The sequence below is a fragment of the Erythrolamprus reginae genome, chromosome 2 (assembly GCF_031021105.1).
Source record: "Erythrolamprus reginae isolate rEryReg1 chromosome 2, rEryReg1.hap1, whole genome shotgun sequence".
Classification (NCBI taxonomy): domain Eukaryota; kingdom Metazoa; phylum Chordata; class Lepidosauria; order Squamata; family Dipsadidae; genus Erythrolamprus; species Erythrolamprus reginae.
In genome coordinates this window covers 228666405-228683391 of record NC_091951.1, presented here as the reverse complement: position 1 = coordinate 228683391, position 16987 = coordinate 228666405, and the positions used below count along the sequence as shown (strand labels likewise).

Below are 16987 nucleotides of genomic sequence, written 5' to 3'. Positions count from 1 at the left end.
AACAACAACAACTTCTAGTTCAGAGAGCACGGAATGGGCTGGGCCACGCCCAGCCTTACACTTAATTTTTCAGTTTCAGTTCTCTGCACAGACTCAGATGTGTTTAGTTCCCATTGGCTGACATAGTTGCTATGCCTATTCATTGGCTGAACTTGTTACAATTGGCTCTCCCAGTTATGAATATTCTAACAAAAACCTGTAGTTAAAACTGATGCAGTGTTCATGAAGTAAATCTTTACTTTTTTCCCCTCTGCAGAATGTCAGGAATTCCAGCTTGCCTGCTTGGATCAGCACAGTCAAAAAATGTCAGAGAGGAGATCAAAGCGTAAGCTTTATTTCAGCCCTGTATTTATTTATTACTGAAAAAATACTTTTCTCAATAAATATCATTACGTTGTTGAAATGAATCATACTGAACTGAATGGGACATTGTAGAGAATTCTATCACAACTAAGTCTTTACCAACACTTCCAACTGTATGTAATATGAATGTTAGTTTACTTTTGTCAGAAAGTAATTATGTTTTCCTTCGCTTTACACAGGGGCCAGTATAGAGTTGTCTATTTAACTCCGGAATTCTGTTCAGGGAACCTCTTGTGGCTTCAGCAAATTGACAAAGCAATTGGTAAGTGTTGATAGTTTCTTTAATAGCCACTGTGATCATGCCTCAAATTAAAATGTATGGTTGGAAGTCCCTTCTACCACCATTTTCAGTAAAGCAAAGTGATGGATCTCTCTGGTGGGACTGGAGGAGTCAAGGTAGATCACATCGCTTTCTTAAGCTGCAGTGTTGCTTCAAATAGAATCACTGATTTAACCTAGAACCTTGATAGCCTGAAAACATTTAGAAAAAGGTGTAATTTTTGGCATTACTGTGAGGTTAAACAACTTGAAAGCCCATTTCATTATGTTTTGTGTTTATATATTTCTTTTAATGAATGTCTTTATATACCGTCTCTTTCAGAGTATAAAATGCACCCTTTTCCTCCCTAAATGAGGCTGAAATTTCAGATGCGTCTTATACTCTGAATGTAACTTTTTTGAAGCTTTTCCCCCCCAACCCTAACTAGGTGCTAATGATCTTCCCAGCTCTTACCTTGCAGGTTCTTTCATTGTTACTCTTTGTGAAGAATGTTTTCCAAGCCCTAAGTCTTTGCACGGTTTTTTCATTGCTCTAACTTGCTTCAAAAGTTTCTTTCCAGCCCTAACCAGGTGCTCTTACCCACTTGCAAGCTCTTTCACTGTTACTCTTTCTGAATAAGGTTTTTAATAAGATAAGTCGGGCAGTAGGAAAAGCAAGTAGGATGCTTGGCTGCATAGCTAGAGGTATAACAAGCAGGAAGAGGGAGATTGTGATCCCCTTATATAGAGCGCTGGTGAGACCACATTTGGAATACTGTGTTCAGTTCTGGAGACTTCACCTACAAAAAGATATTGACAAAATTGAACGGGTCCAAAGACGGGCTACAAGAATGGTGGAAGGTCTTAAGCATAAAACATATCAGGAAAGACTTAATGAACTCAATCTGTATAGTCTGGAGGACAGAAGGAAAAGGGGGGACATGATCAAAACATTTAAATATGTTAAAGGGTTAAATAAGGTTCAGGAGGGAAGTGTTTTTAATAGGAAAGTGAACACAAGAACAAGGGGACACAATCTGAAGTTAGTTGGGGAAAGATCAAAAGCAATTTGAGGAAATATTATTTCACTGAAAGAGTAGTAGATCCTTGGAACAAACTTCCAGCAGACGTGGTTGGTAAATCCACAGTAACTGAATTTAAACATGCCTGGGATAAACATATATCCATCCTAAGATAAAACACAGGAAATAGTATAAGGGCAGACTAGATGGACCATGAGGTCTTTTTCTGCCGTCAGTCTTCTATGTTTCTATGTTTCTATAAAATAATGTGCTGAAGCTGAACAGACTAAGGATGCTAACCAGATGAATATCTGTTAAGTAGATTCTTTTTCCTATTTTCCTTCCCAAAAACTAAGGTGCGTGTTATACGCTGGTGCATTTTATACTCCAAAAAGTACGGTATTTATACCTCAAAAAGGATTTGTGAGGATGTACAATTCTGCTGGTCAGTGGTAAACTAGTTTATAGATATGCAAAAATATCTGCATAACGTTATACTATCTATTCCTTGCACGTTAGTGGATTGAATTCTGCAGAACGAATAAATTATGCAATTTGGCACAATCTATTTCAATGTATACATTCTATAAATCTTGTGGAAAATGAAGGAATTGATTCTCTTTTCTCTTAACCTAATTTTTTTTCTTTTCAGGTTGTGGTTTCTGAGATTTCACAGGAATTTCTAGCATATTTTCACTTTTAATTAACTGGGCAGACCATTACAAATCATTGGCTTTCTGCGTGTGACCCAAAAAAAATGTTTTCAGAGGCCAACCACCTAAATATCAATAGCATTTAGACCATTGATGGTGAACCTTTCTTGGCTCAGGTGCCAAAAGTGGGTGTGTATGTGTGCTGTTCTGGTTTCTGGTAGAACTTTAGCTATTACAAATAACTCTTACTAAATGCAGTACTTCGTAAACAAAGAAACTCCGTCTTTATTCTCTTCCCTTCCATATTCAAAATACAGTTCATACTAGCACATTCCACTTCCTCTCGTTACCTTTCTTAATTGCATTCCTCATGCATTCCTCCCAGCCTTCTCCGTTTAACAAGATTTATGTACTCACAGCATGATTCAAAAACAGAAGAAATGACTGTAAAATAACACAGAATGCATTTACTTGCTTGGAAGCCGAACAGAAAAAACTTTTCATTTTAGCCCTACAACATTGAAACTCCACCCTTCTTCCCCACTGACCCCCTGACGTAACAAATACATCACTCCAGTATTTAACCTATTCCTCCCCTTAATATCTTCTTCCAAACACCTGTTCCTTACATTTTTGGACCCTTCTGAATTTAGGATTGACCCATCGAACGTCTGATTCTTCCTCGCTAAATTCTGGACTCATAGCAACATCCTGTGGCTGGCCTCCTACCTGTTCTACTAACTGTAACCCCGGGCCCACCACTAATTCATAAACACTATCTGTATCAGAGTCCACAATTTCTTCATCATCCTCCAACTGACCAGGAGTATGTACAACATGTGCCCACACCCATAATGCAGGCCCTCCCCCATGCATGCGCACAATCCCTGCGCTGCCACTGTGCATGCACACAACCACCACCACCCCACGCTGTCCCCCCCCTGCACATGCACACAGGCCTCACTGAAGCCTCCGGACATCCGGCAAACCTGTTGGGCTTTTTTTCGCTCTCACCAGGGTTCAGGAAAGCCTCCTGAAGCCCAGGGACAGTGAAAAACAGACCAACCAGAGTTCGGAAATGAAAGCGAAAAACAGCTGAAAAGAAAGGCGAAAATCAGCTGGCCAGCAAGCGCATAAGTGGTGGAGCTGACATACTGCAACACCAGTATTGGGTTGCTACCAGAACGGTAAAAATTGAGCTGCACGTGCAGCTTCGCTTCTTCTGTGTGCACGCACATACATCCCAGTTTGTTTTTGCTTCTGCGCATGCGCAGGAAACAACATTTTGTGAGGGGATGTACACCCGCATGAGATTTCAGCCATTTATTTTGCTACCACGCATGCACGCATGCAAAACAATTGTCTACATCTCACACATGCACATCCCCTCACAAGATTTTGCATCTTGTGCAGAAGCAAAAACAAGCTAGGCTGCGTGAGCATGCAGAAGAAGTGATGTTGCGCGCGCAGTGCACCGGTAGCAGCAGGAATTGGAATCAGCCCCTGGCAACCTCTTGCGTGCCCTCAGATATTGTTCCATGGGCCACCTGTGGCACGTGTGCCATAGGTTCGCCATCACCGACTTAGACTTAGGGAGGGCTGTAAAGTGATATACAGTGTTCCCTCGATTTTCACGGGTTCGAACTTCGCGAATAGCCTATACCACGGTTTTTCAAAAAATATTAATTAAAAAATACTTTGCAGGTTTTTTTCTATACCACGGTTTTTCCGTCATACGTCATCGGTAAACTAATAATTTTTGCAAATCAATAACAAAAAAAATATTAATAAATAATTATGTTTATAAATATCAGGATCACTAAGTGTCTTATTCAATGGTGAGTACCAGTAATAATGGTGAGTAAATTATTGTTAAGGGAATGGGAAACGGTAATTTAGGGGTTTAAAGTGTTAAGGGATGGGTTGTGATTCTGTCCATAGCCGAAAATGGTGTATTTACTTCCGCATCTCTACTTTGCGGAAATTCGACTTTCGCGGGCGGTCTAGGAACGCATCCCCCGCGAAAATCGAGGGAACACTGTATATCATTTCACAGGGCTTTACAGCCCTCTCTAAGCAGTTTACAGAGTCAGCATATTTCCCCCAAGAAGCTGGGTCCTTGTTTGTCTGGGATTCGTGCAGCAGAAGGCTGTCTCGGAGGTAATCTGGTCCTATGCCGTGTAGGGCTTTTTTCCGATTTTGGAAAGATAGAAGGTTGAGTCAGCCTTGAGCTAGTGAGAATCAAACTCCTGGCAGTTAGCAGAGTTAGCCTGCAACATTTCATTCTAACCACTGCCCCCCCATGCTGCCTTCAGAATATCTTCTAATTGAAGACATGGGAGGACGTTGATGCTGAATACAGCTGAATTCTGAAAATGAAAACAAACTATTCAGGACTATTTTCATTTCTCTTTAGGCATCACATTAATAGCAGTTGATGAAGCTCACTGTATTTCTGAGTGGGGACATGACTTCAGAAATTCTTTCAGGTCTTTGGGGTTGTTAAAGAAAACCCTTCCTAAGGTAAAAAAAAAAAATCTTATATTGAATTTTTTTCCTGCACTTTAAATGTTTAAACATACAATGACCATTGGAATTTTTTTGTTGCTTTTCATTTTTGGCAACAAATCCCACATGGTTTAAAGAATGGGTAGTGCATCATACTGCTTTAGCTATATATTTTGTAGATGTCTCAGATTGATTTGACTAAATGTCTTACACATCACTTTCCATATTGACTAGCCTTTGTTTTTATAAATGTTTGTAAGCTGCTGCCTAGAGCCGTCTCTGGAGGAGATGGACGGTGCATAAATCTAATCAGCAAGCAAGCAAGCAAACGATCTTCTGCACTAGATAACAGTGAACAGTCCTTCTTTATACGGGAATCTGTGATTGCAGCTGTTAACCTAAGAAAATACCATGGCTACTACACATGATGATTAAGGCTAAAATGTCACTGCTTTGATTCAGTTTGATTTGCAAGAATTAGTCTGCTATGAGAATAAATGTGTTTTGGAACATTAATTGTTTGTAGTCAAGGTTTCCATGATAGTGCATGCACACTGAACACTGTACATCAAAGACTTCTGATGACGTCCCATTTCTTAATTTTGTATTGCCATTTAAAGTACAGTGGTACCTTGTGATATGAACCCCCCCATGATACGAACATCTCGAGATACGAACCCGGGGTTCAGAAATTTTTTCCCTCTTGTTACGAACTTTTTCCGGCTTACGAACCCACCGCAGATCGCAAAATGGCGCTCTGCTGGGCGCCGCCACCCGGCTGTCACCTTTTAAAACAGCCGGGGGGGCTTCTCGGCGGCCTCCGGAACCCTGAACCCGAACTTTTACCGAACTTTCGGGTTCGGCGTTCGGGAGAACGCCGAGAAGCCCCCCGGCTGTTTCAGAAGGTGACAGCTGGGCAGCGGCGCTTCTTGGCGGCCTCCCGAACCCGAAAAGTTTAGGTTCGGGAGAACGCCGAGAAGCCCCCCGGCTTTTAAAAAAGGTGATAGCTGCGTGGCGGCACCCAGCGGAACGCCATTTTGCGATATTTCCCCCCCCCCCTTGCACGCATTAATCGCTTTTACATTGTTTCCTATGGGAAACATTGTTTCGTCTTACGAACTTTTCGCCTTACGAACCACCTTCTGGAACCAATTAAGTTCGTAAGACGAGGTATTACTGTAGTTAATAAATTCACCTTTTTATTCTATCTCGGTTTTCTTTTTAGGTTCCTATTGTTGCACTGACTGCAACAGCAAGCTCTTCAATTAGGAAGGATATAATAGACTGTTTAAATTTAAGAACTCCTTACATTACTTGTACCAGTTTTGACCGACCTAATCTATACCTAGAAGTTAGGCGAAAATCTGGAAATATGAGTCAGGATTTATTGCAGTTCCTTATTCAGAAAGACAGGTAAGCAATCTCTGAGATATATTGATAACTTGTTCTTAACTAGAAGATCATTTTCATGGAACCGTTTAGCTTATTTGAGGATTTGGGAGTCAGTTATTAGCTTTCAGTATAATCTACCTCAGAAAATGTTTTTATGAGGACAAACCTGAAGAGAGAATGTAGTTTATAGGCCAGACAGAAATGCAATAAATCAATAAGCTTAATTGTGGAGGTTGGAATGGAGCTTGGACATTAAAGAAACAGCAGAAGATGGATTGGCAAACAGGCCAGCTATAAACTTTAAATACAAGGATCACTGCAATCCTTCTTCTCCTTCTGCTTTTAAAATATTGTTAGAGAGGCCAGATTGGGTTGTAAAACTGTATATTCACTTCCTAAATTATGTCTGTGCTCCACATGAGCAAGAAATCATTTGTATATTTGTTGGAGAAGTGTAAAGACATCTAGCATCAATATAATATCTGCTGGAGAAAATTAAATAAATTATGCTGGAGGGAAAAATGAATAAATATAATGTCTGGTGAGTGTTTTAGGTTTTTTCTGAAAGGCATTATGTGTTATCTGTTCTTCTCAGGATGGAGTTTAAATTGGGAGAGAAAATACTGTTGAAGTAGAAGGGGCAAAACTTCTTTATCCAATTGTGTAATACTATATTTACTCTACTTGCTGAACTATTTATATAAATTATATTGTATTATATTATATTAAGATAGACTGTACTATATTTAGCTAGAATATACTGATAGATTACCTTGACTAATATTAAACCTTAGACTTTATTATTATTTATTCTTAATTAACTTTAAATACCAAATAGTAATAGGACCTTTTTTTCTTTTATTTTATAACTTATAGTAAATTATAATATAACTTATAGTAAATTAATGTTTAAGATTTATCTGATCTAATCAACTGACTTAATCAACTGATTTAATTCCTTAATAGAGTAATCCCTCGATTGATTGACTGTTTTTCCCCTCATATTGAATATTGAATAACTGTACTACTGAATTATTATTTTCTCCCATTTCTTCTTCCCTCCCTTTTTTTTTTCATACATTGAGATATTATTGCTGGAGTCATATTGATCTAAATGCTATCCTATTGATAACTTGAACCCTAAATATAAACTGTCTTTCCTTTGTTACTTCTTAACTGTAACAAATTCTGATATTCTTTTAACAGCTCTCTACTAATCGTATCTTTAAAAACAAAAACAAAAACAAAAAATCTTTACTACACATACTGCAACTTTCTATATCATCTTAATTACTCTAACCTCATTACTTCCGACAACATTACATATACTCCTTTACACCACATACATCTCTTTACTATAACATACACACCATTTATATACTGTTCTAACGACTTCTCCTTAATACAAAATGTCTGCCTCAAATCAACCAACCCTTATGAAATCTTGGAAGAAAACCCCCAATCAGCCTGCAACACCAAATTCAACCCAGCAACGCCCAGCGGATTTGTCAGACAAAGCATCTCTCCAACAACAAACACAAGAAATTCCTAACATATCACTAAATGCCTTATTGGAGAAGATGAACAAAATGCAAGACACACTAGATATTAATTTCGAATCCATAAAGGGAACGATGGGAGAAATGAAGCAAGACATCAAGAAAATTCAAGAACATGCGGGTTGCCTTGAGGAGCGAACGACTAAATTGGAAGACCAAATGGAAGTTGTCTGTGAAACAATCACCAAGAACACAGAAAAAATAAATAATATCGAAGAATTAACCAACAGGATGGAAACCAAATTCCAGTTTTCAGAAGCAAAGGCAGAATACACCAATAAATCCCTGGAAGAGTCCCTCATGAACCTGGAGCTTGAGAAATCAGCCTTTTTTTTGCGTTTCCAAAATATCACAGAAAATGATCAACAAGACCTTCCTTACACGGTGGCGACAATAATATCTAAAATTATTGATAAACCAACGGACGAAATTCTATCACAAATGGACGAGGTATACCGGCTTACAACTTCATACGCTAGACGAAACAGACTCCCACGAGAGGTCCACGTACGTTTTCTCAAAAGGAAACTTAGAGACGAAATTTATAATGCCTCCAAGGATAATCCAGCTACTCATCAAGGTCGAGACATAGTAATCTTACGCCAAATCCCGAAGCGAGTAAGGGAGAAACGCAAACCCTATCAAACGCTAGCCACCAAATTAAATAAAGAATCTATACAGTTTAGATGGATGATTCCAGAAGGAATGACGATTACACTTCTGGATAAAAAATATAAAATTTCCACTCCTGAAGATGCAAGAGACTTCTACGCCCACATCTTGAAGATGGATCAGTCTGCCCTTAAAGAATTCGATGCTAGAGACACTCCCCGAAATGAAGAAGTTACCCTTGATGACAATCAGATAAATAATGATCAAGAACTACAAAGTCAAAATGATGAGCCAAACAAACATGGACCAGTCACCCGGGCAAGAGCTGAGGCAAGAAAGGAGAAATTTAAGGAACCAACACCACAACAATAAACAACCTCAAATCACACTATTTTCAACAAACATAAATGGTCTGAACTCATATAAAAAGAGACAAAAAACATTCCATAAACTATTTGAAAACAACTATGATGTAATCTCATTACAAGAAACCCACATTAAAAATGAAGATACTACTCTTTTAGCTATTCCCAACCTTAAAATTAAATCTGAGTTTGAATTCTTTTGTGCTTCCGCTTCTGAAAAAAAGAGAGGCATAGTTTTATATGTTAAAAATTTTTTTTCTCCAACATTAATATACACCGATGAAAATGGTCAACTACTAATTGTGCAAATAACCCTACAAAATAAAAGAACAATAAATATAATATCAATATATGCACCATCTGTTAGACAATCTTCCTATTTTAAAAATTTACACAAAAAAATATTAAAATTAGAATTAAACAATTTTGTGATAATTGGAGACTTTAACGCAATAGTTGATGTACATAAGGATTATAAAGGTAACTCCAAGTGCCGTACCCGTAACATCATTCCCTCTACTTTTAAACAAATAATTTATGAATACGCCTTAAAAGACATTTGGAGATACTTTTACCCTAAATCTATACAATATACCTTTTTCTCTCCCCCCCATCGAACCTGCTCACGTATTGACATGGCTTGGTCTAATATAGAAATAATAAATCAAATAATTGATGTTCAAATACTCAATGCAACTTGGGCAGACCACAATCCCCTCCTACTCACAATAAAAGACAACACTTACAATATTCCGCATAGATGGTCAATGTACTCAACAGTGATAAACCAAAAACAATTTCAACATAAAATACAGAATGATATCCCCCCTTTCATTCAAATTAACTTTAATGGCGAGATACCCAACGAAATAGCGTGGGACGCCACTAAAGCATATATTCGCGGTGTGTACATCTCATATACAGCAAACAAAAACAAAGAAAAATATGCACAACTTCAAAAACTAAACATCTCTCTTCAAGAAGCAGAAAAGCTACTCTGCAATGATCCTAAAAACAACATAACCCTATTAGAAATAAATACGATCAAACATCAAATAAATTTAATAACACAACAACATATCGCCCAAAAGGTTAAAATTGCGAAACAAACATATTTTGAAGCGGCTAATAAACCAGGACGTTGGCTTTCTCTAAAATTAGCTCATCAAAAATCCGATAGAAATATAGATACCTTAGTTGATCCCTTTGGACAACTGAAAACGACCAATTCTGAAAAAAAACAAATTATTCAAAACTTTTATCAACAACTCTACCAAGTCTCAAATGTGGATGCCGATTTAATATCAAAATATTTACAAACAAATGAACAAACAACTATGATAACAGATGACCAAAGAACTCTTCTAAACAAACCAATTTCTATTTCGGATATTGAGGCTGCAATAAACAAACAAAAAAACAATAAAACCCCAGGACCAGACGGAATCCCATCTGAATTTTATAAACTTCATATGGATATAATGGTTCCCATACTCTTAGACATCTATAACAATGCGCTCTCACATGCAAAACTGCCCGCGTCCTGGTTTGAATCCTATATAACCCTTATCCCTAAAGACATTGAAAACAGACACCATTTGGAGAATTACAGACCTATTGCATTACTTAACACTGACTATAAAATATTTGCATCAATAATTGCGGACAGACTAAAAAATATATTAAATAAAATTATTCATTCTGACCAAAACGGATTCCTTCCGGGAAGAAATATTTCCACAAACACAAGAACTATATTAAATGCCTTGGAATACTATGACAAAAACTATGATAAAGCAGCTGCATTAATATTTATGGATCTCAAAAAAGCTTTTGATAGTCTTCAATGGCATTATCTTATAAATCAAATTAAATTCATGAATTTCGGCTCCAAATTTTTCAATCTAATCAAAACTATTTACTCTATTCAATCGGTCAAAATTCTTTTTAACAATGATATTACTAACACAATCACTATAACTAAGGGTGTACGCCAAGGATGTCCTCTGTCCCCACTTATTTTTATTCTGGCCATCGAGACCTTTCTTAAGACTATAAGAAACAACTCAAAAATTCACGGTATTATGATTAAAAAAGAACATTATAAATTGCAGGCCTTTGCGGATGACATTGTATTCATCCTACAAGATCCAATTCGAACAGCACCCATTTTATTTGACGAAATTTATAAGTTTGGTGAAATATCTGGCCTACAAATCAATAGAAATAAAACACAAATTTTGACAAAAAATATGATACCAAAAGAGATACTTACCTTGGAAGAATTAATTAAAATAAAGACCACAAAAAAAATTAAATATTTAGGAATTTGGATGACTTCGAACTACGCTACGATCAAAAAAGACAATTATGAACGATTAGTTAAAGAAATACAACAAGATCTTAACAGATGGTCAAAATTAAACTTATCTATTATGGGAAAAATAGCTGCCATAAAATCAAACATTCTTCCAAAGTTTCTTTACCTATTTCAGGTAGCTCCAATAAATTTGAATAAAACCTTTTTTAATATTCTTCACAAACAAATAAAGAAGTTCATTTGGACCAAGAAGAAGGCCAGAATAAAATTGAAAAACCTTCAAGACCTTAGATCCAGGGGTGGACTTGGACTTCCAGATTTTTACATGTATTATCAAGCTACCATTTTAACCATGATTAAAAATTGGATTACGTTCCAAAACACAAGACTCTTAACTCTGGAAGGATTTGATCTTCTTGCTGGGTGGCATACTTTCTTGACAGCAGACTACCACAAAATACCCAAATACTTTAAAAACCATTACTTACGTAAAACACTAATAACAATCTGGTTTACCATAAAAAAAAATTACTACACCTCAATACCAAAATGGATATCCCCCAATGAAATACTAACTTTTCCCAATCTTTTCTCGTACTCTAAAACTCTGAGATACCAACAACTACTTGATGAATCAGACGCTCTTATTTCTAAACAACAATTGAACAATCAAGGAATTAATATAGACTGGTTAACATATTTACAAATTAAACTAAAATATGAACAACACAAAAAGCAATTTGGATTTCAAAATAATAATGTAATAGACACGATTCTTTTCGGCCCTTCCACAAAAATGATTTCAAAATTGTACAACTACCTACTAATTCAAGAAAATCCCGAAGAGCAAGTGAAATGTTGTATGATAGCTTGGGCTCAGAATTTTGGATATACGATTAACTTAATTGAGTGGGAGAAAACATGGACATCAAACTATAAAATGACAACTGCAATGTCCTATAAGGAGAACCAAATTAAAATGTTTTATCGTTGGCATTTGCCCCCAGCAAGAATATCCAAAATGTTTCCCAACTTCTCACCGACCTGCTGGAAGTGCAAGATCAAACCTGGAACCTACTACCACACATGGTGGACATGCCCAATTGCACAAAAATACTGGACAACAATTCAATCCCTAATCGACCAAGTCATGTCAATCAAATTACCACTCAAACCTGAGCTCTATCTTTTGGGGATATTCAGACAAAATCTTACTAAGACACAAAAATACCTTATACTACAAATAATAACTGCTGCCAGAATATTATATGCCTCTCTTTGGAAATCCGACCAAGTACCCTCTTTCTTTACAATAATTACGAAAATTAACGAATGTGCTGAAATGTCCCAAATAGCAATGGAAGCACAAAACAAAAAAGACTCAGAATATTACGAAACATGGGAAAATTGGCATAAATGGGTTTCTCAGAAAAAATACAAAAAATTTTTATTGTAAAGTTTATACATTACTATACCTAAAATTACCTTCAACACTTAAATTAATATTAAAATAAATTAGAAAAGAAGCACCAAAAACCAATCAAATTTGCAACAAGAAAATATATTAAATCTCTTTTTATCTGTTTTCTAACTAACTTAACACACACTACAAACATACTGACTACTTTCAAAATAATCAATCTTTATACACACCCACCATATCACCCATATACTCCCCACCCCACAATTAAACAAAAGTCGTCCATAAAAACGTCTGCATTAAATGCAGACTCTTCTCTCTTTCTTTCTTTTCTTTTTTTTACATATTCCTTTTTTCTTTTCTTTTTTCCCTTTCTCTTTTTCTTTATTTCACCTCTTTACAACTAAAACTTTAATGTCAATATATGTATACTAAGGAATACTATATTTGAGTTATTTCCAAATATAAATATTAAGATTAAGAAAATAAGAGTTATTACCTTTCTTCTAAAACACTTGTGTACTATAACTCACTTGTATTACAATTCTATTATAATATGTTTTGTTTTTGAATTCTCCCCCCCCCTACCCTATCCTACCCCAAACCTTTCATTCTGTCCCCCCTCCCTCCAATTCCCCTCCCTGTTTTTAATTATTCTTGTAAATAAATAAAGTATTTTTCAAAAAAAAAAAAAAAAAAAGAAAATGAGCAAGTAAAACTACTGTGGGACTTCCGACTTCAGACTGACCGAATTCTGAAGCATAACACACCAGACATCCTGATTGTGGAGAAAAAGAAAGTATGGATCATCAACTTTAAAAAAAATTAATAAAAAAAAAAAATAATAATTTGAATCTATCAAATGTCAAAGAGAGAGAGAGAGATCAGTGTAACATTATATCAAGTCTCTGTACCAGGTTTACATAAACCTAGTTGTTTTTTATATTTATTGTTAGCCCCATTTTTTCAATCTGGTTTTTGATTTGATTTTGAGCACAGCTTGCAGATTCTTTACATTTTAGGTTATCAGGATAATGTTATTAATTGTGTCTTTGATTGGTCTTCCTTCCTCAGATTTTAAAACCACATTACTCTTCCAACCTAGCTTCTTTTAATGTATTTTCTGCATATAAGTTTAATAAGAAAGTGGGAATGTATGCAGTATTGTTGTTGTTGTAGTATACTATGTCAATCTGGAGTCAGTCAGTTTCACTATGTTCTGTGTGTACTGTGGCTTCCTGACTTATATATTTATCTTTTATTATTTTAATGCTTTTAATCAGAGTTACTTCAAAATGAGAAGGGCAGCAAATAAATTTAATAAAGAAAAACAAATATAAGTTAGGACAATGAGATATTCTGGGATTCCTTTTTTTCTCAGCACTTTCTTCAGCTTGGCATGAGTGACACAATTGAAGGCAAAAAAGAATAGAAAGTAGTGAGCAAAATAAATAACTAAATTAATAGATAATAAGGGGGGAAATGTCAAGCATAAATTCTTGACATTGCCAAAAAAGAATGTCACACTTTCAGAACCCTTCCTTTTGTGTTCTTTACCAGTTCTTTCAATTTTAGTCATATATAAATTTTGCTCTTCTTTTGTCCTATGTTTTCAGTTTTATTACTTTGTCATAAGCATTCCTTGACCCGTGCATAAAATATATATTTGAAACAGAGTTTTGGGCAGATCTTCACCAAGCAACATTCTCATTCATTCCTGGGTTACCAAGTAATTTTTCTACTTTGATATTGTTTCATCCATGCATTGGCATGTAGATTAATCATTGTTCTGGATTACTTTCCTTGCTATTTTGGATAGTTTCCCCCAACTCTTTCCATATTCTTTCATTATCATAGTTAGTAGAGTTTAACTTGCAGTTGTTTTACCGACCCTATATTGCTATTTTCAAAGAACAAATAAGATGAGCCAAGAGCAAACTTAATTCATATTCTCTGACCTTTATTATTACTTTCCTGCATATATTTATCAGTTCTACTTCATCCAGGTTTATTACATCGTTCAGCTTTCTTAGTTTCATAACATATCTATTTAAAGTTTTCATTTGTTCTTCTCATATTCATTTAAAAAAAATACTTTATTGATTATTTACATTAAAAAAGAATGGATATAAACATTGCAACAATACAACATTTACAAGGTGCATATAATTACATAATTATTTATGCATAGGCATCCTTAGAAAGGAAAAGATAAGAAAGAAGGAAGGAAGGAGGAGGGAAAGTGAGAAAACGGGGGGGTGGTGGTAACAACATACATACATATATACATTCAAGACAAAATAAAGCATTGTGTTTTATACATGAGTTATTTTGGTATCAGAACTTAATATTTACACCTGCTAGATTGCAGGCTAATTGTTTCATGCAGCATATTCATTTATTATATATAAATGGCCCTGGGTTGGGCCAAGAGGCAAAAAAGGAGCTGTGATGTTCCTTCAATATACCAGGGTGATTCGACACAAAATGTAACCCTTCCCTGGTACAGAGCTGAAGGGATTGGATACTGTAGCCTAGAGGATAATTCTCTGCCTTACAAGGCAAAGGTTGCAGGTTCAAGTCCCAGTGGGTATGGCTAGCTGATGAGGCCAAAATAAGGCCGAAATAGATCTATCCTAGTCTCCCTTAATTTTCAAATTCAGCTTAAACATGTGACATATATATATATATATATATATATATATATATATGTGTGTGTGTGTGTGTGTGTGTGTATATATATATATATATATATATATATATACTCCAGCCTGATGATGGTGAATGTGATTTCACCGAAACGTCGCATAGACATGCAAAACATTACACAGGGCAAAACCCGAACTCAGAACAATCTACTTACGAAAACAATATATATATATATATATATATATATATATATATATATATATATATATATATATATCCTTATTTATTATTACATATATATGTTAATTTATCATTAACGTATCCATTTCTATCATTAACGTATCCATTTCTATGTAATTGCTTTCATATCCTCTATATTTTCCCATGGTATAATAGTGCCTTATAGTAGTAATGTTTCCTCTTAACAATAATTTGGTTTTTCTCTCTTTATTCTTTTCTTCCAAGTTGTAATGTTTCATGTAGCATTATCATCCACAGATGGATCCGTATGTTTTGATTTTAAATGCCCATCAAGTCTTTGTCAATTGAAGCTTCCACATAATGTAGTCTAGTAAAATAAAGAGCAATTTAGTTCTGCAAATGCCTTACAAATATTTCAGTTATATTAATCAGTATTTTTCCTGTGTGGTATGGAGGGAGAGGAATGGCCTTGAGAGGCAGAAGAAAGCTGCTGCCAAGGCAACAGTTAGATAAAAGAAACCTGAGTCTGGAGCAAGAATGCAATGTATGCAGATGTATCCGGCAAGACCCTTTCTAGTTCACAGAGAAATAAAGGGGAGGGGGCACATTCAAACTTGCAAGGTTCTGTTGCTATAACTTACAATAAAATTTAGCGCTAGGTTATATGAATTTGGTTTCCTAATTGGACCTATTGAAGGCCTGATATGTGAACCTGTGTTTGAGAGAAAGGCAATTCTAAAGTAATGTAAATTGACCTTGAGATTTATCATAATCAGTTTATTAGATATTCTAAATTACTGGAAAAACCTCACATGCCAATGATTTCTACTTAATTTTCTAATCTTAGGTCTACATATGAATTTGAGGGCCCCACCATTGTTTACTGTCCATCAAGGAAGACTACTGAGCAAGTAGCTGCAGAGCTAAGAAAATTAAATCTAGTTTGTGGCATATACCATGCTGGCATGGGAGTCAAAGCAAGAAGAGATGTCCACCATAAATTCATGAGAGATGAAATTCAGGTATGGAACAACTTCACTTGTTATCTAGTTTAGGCAAATGAAGGTCCTCACCTTTTATTGTGAGTGACATAGGAGAAGGTTTGGTAGGGAAGGTTTGCCTATTTGCCGATGACTCTAAAGTGTGCAATAGGGTTGATATTCCTGGAGGCGTCTGTAATATGGTAAATGATTTAGCTTTACTAGATAAATGGTCAAAGCAATGGAAACTGCAGTTTAATGTTTCCAAATGTAAAATAATGCACTTGGGAAAAATGAATCCTCAATCTGAATATTGTATTGGCAGTTCTGTGTTAGCAAAAACTTCAGAAGAGAAGGATTTAGGGGTAGTGATTTCTGACAGTCTCAAAATGGGTGAGCAGTGTGGTCGGGCGGTAGGAAAAGCAAGTAGGATGCTTGGCTGCATAGCTAGAGATATAACAAGCAGGAATAGGGAGATTGTGATCCCCTTATATAGAGCGCTGGTGAGACCACATTTGGAATACTGTGTTCAATTCTGGAGACCTCACTTACAAAAAGATATTGACAAAATTGAACGGGTCCAAAAATGGGCTACAAGAATGGTGGAAGGTCTTAAGCGTAAAACGTATCAGGAAAGACTTAATGAACTCAATCTGTATAGTCTGGAGGACAGAAGGAAAAGGGG

At 35.9% G+C, this 16987-nt stretch overlaps 1 protein-coding gene across 6 annotated transcripts in view; it reads left to right on the top strand.

Annotated features, from left to right (window-relative positions):
• WRN (WRN RecQ like helicase) overlaps window positions 1–16987 on the top strand; it is a 95434-nt gene that overhangs the window by 35854 nt on the left and 42593 nt on the right. For all 6 annotated transcript variants that reach the window (XM_070742179.1, XM_070742182.1, XM_070742184.1 and 3 more), the window contains 5 exons: window positions 257–325; window positions 543–625; window positions 4713–4819; window positions 6030–6217; window positions 16170–16344. In XM_070742179.1, coding sequence (XP_070598280.1) covers window positions 257–325; window positions 543–625; window positions 4713–4819; window positions 6030–6217; window positions 16170–16344 — 622 coding nt within the window. The remainder of the gene's footprint in view (window positions 1–256; window positions 326–542; window positions 626–4712; window positions 4820–6029; window positions 6218–16169; window positions 16345–16987) is intronic.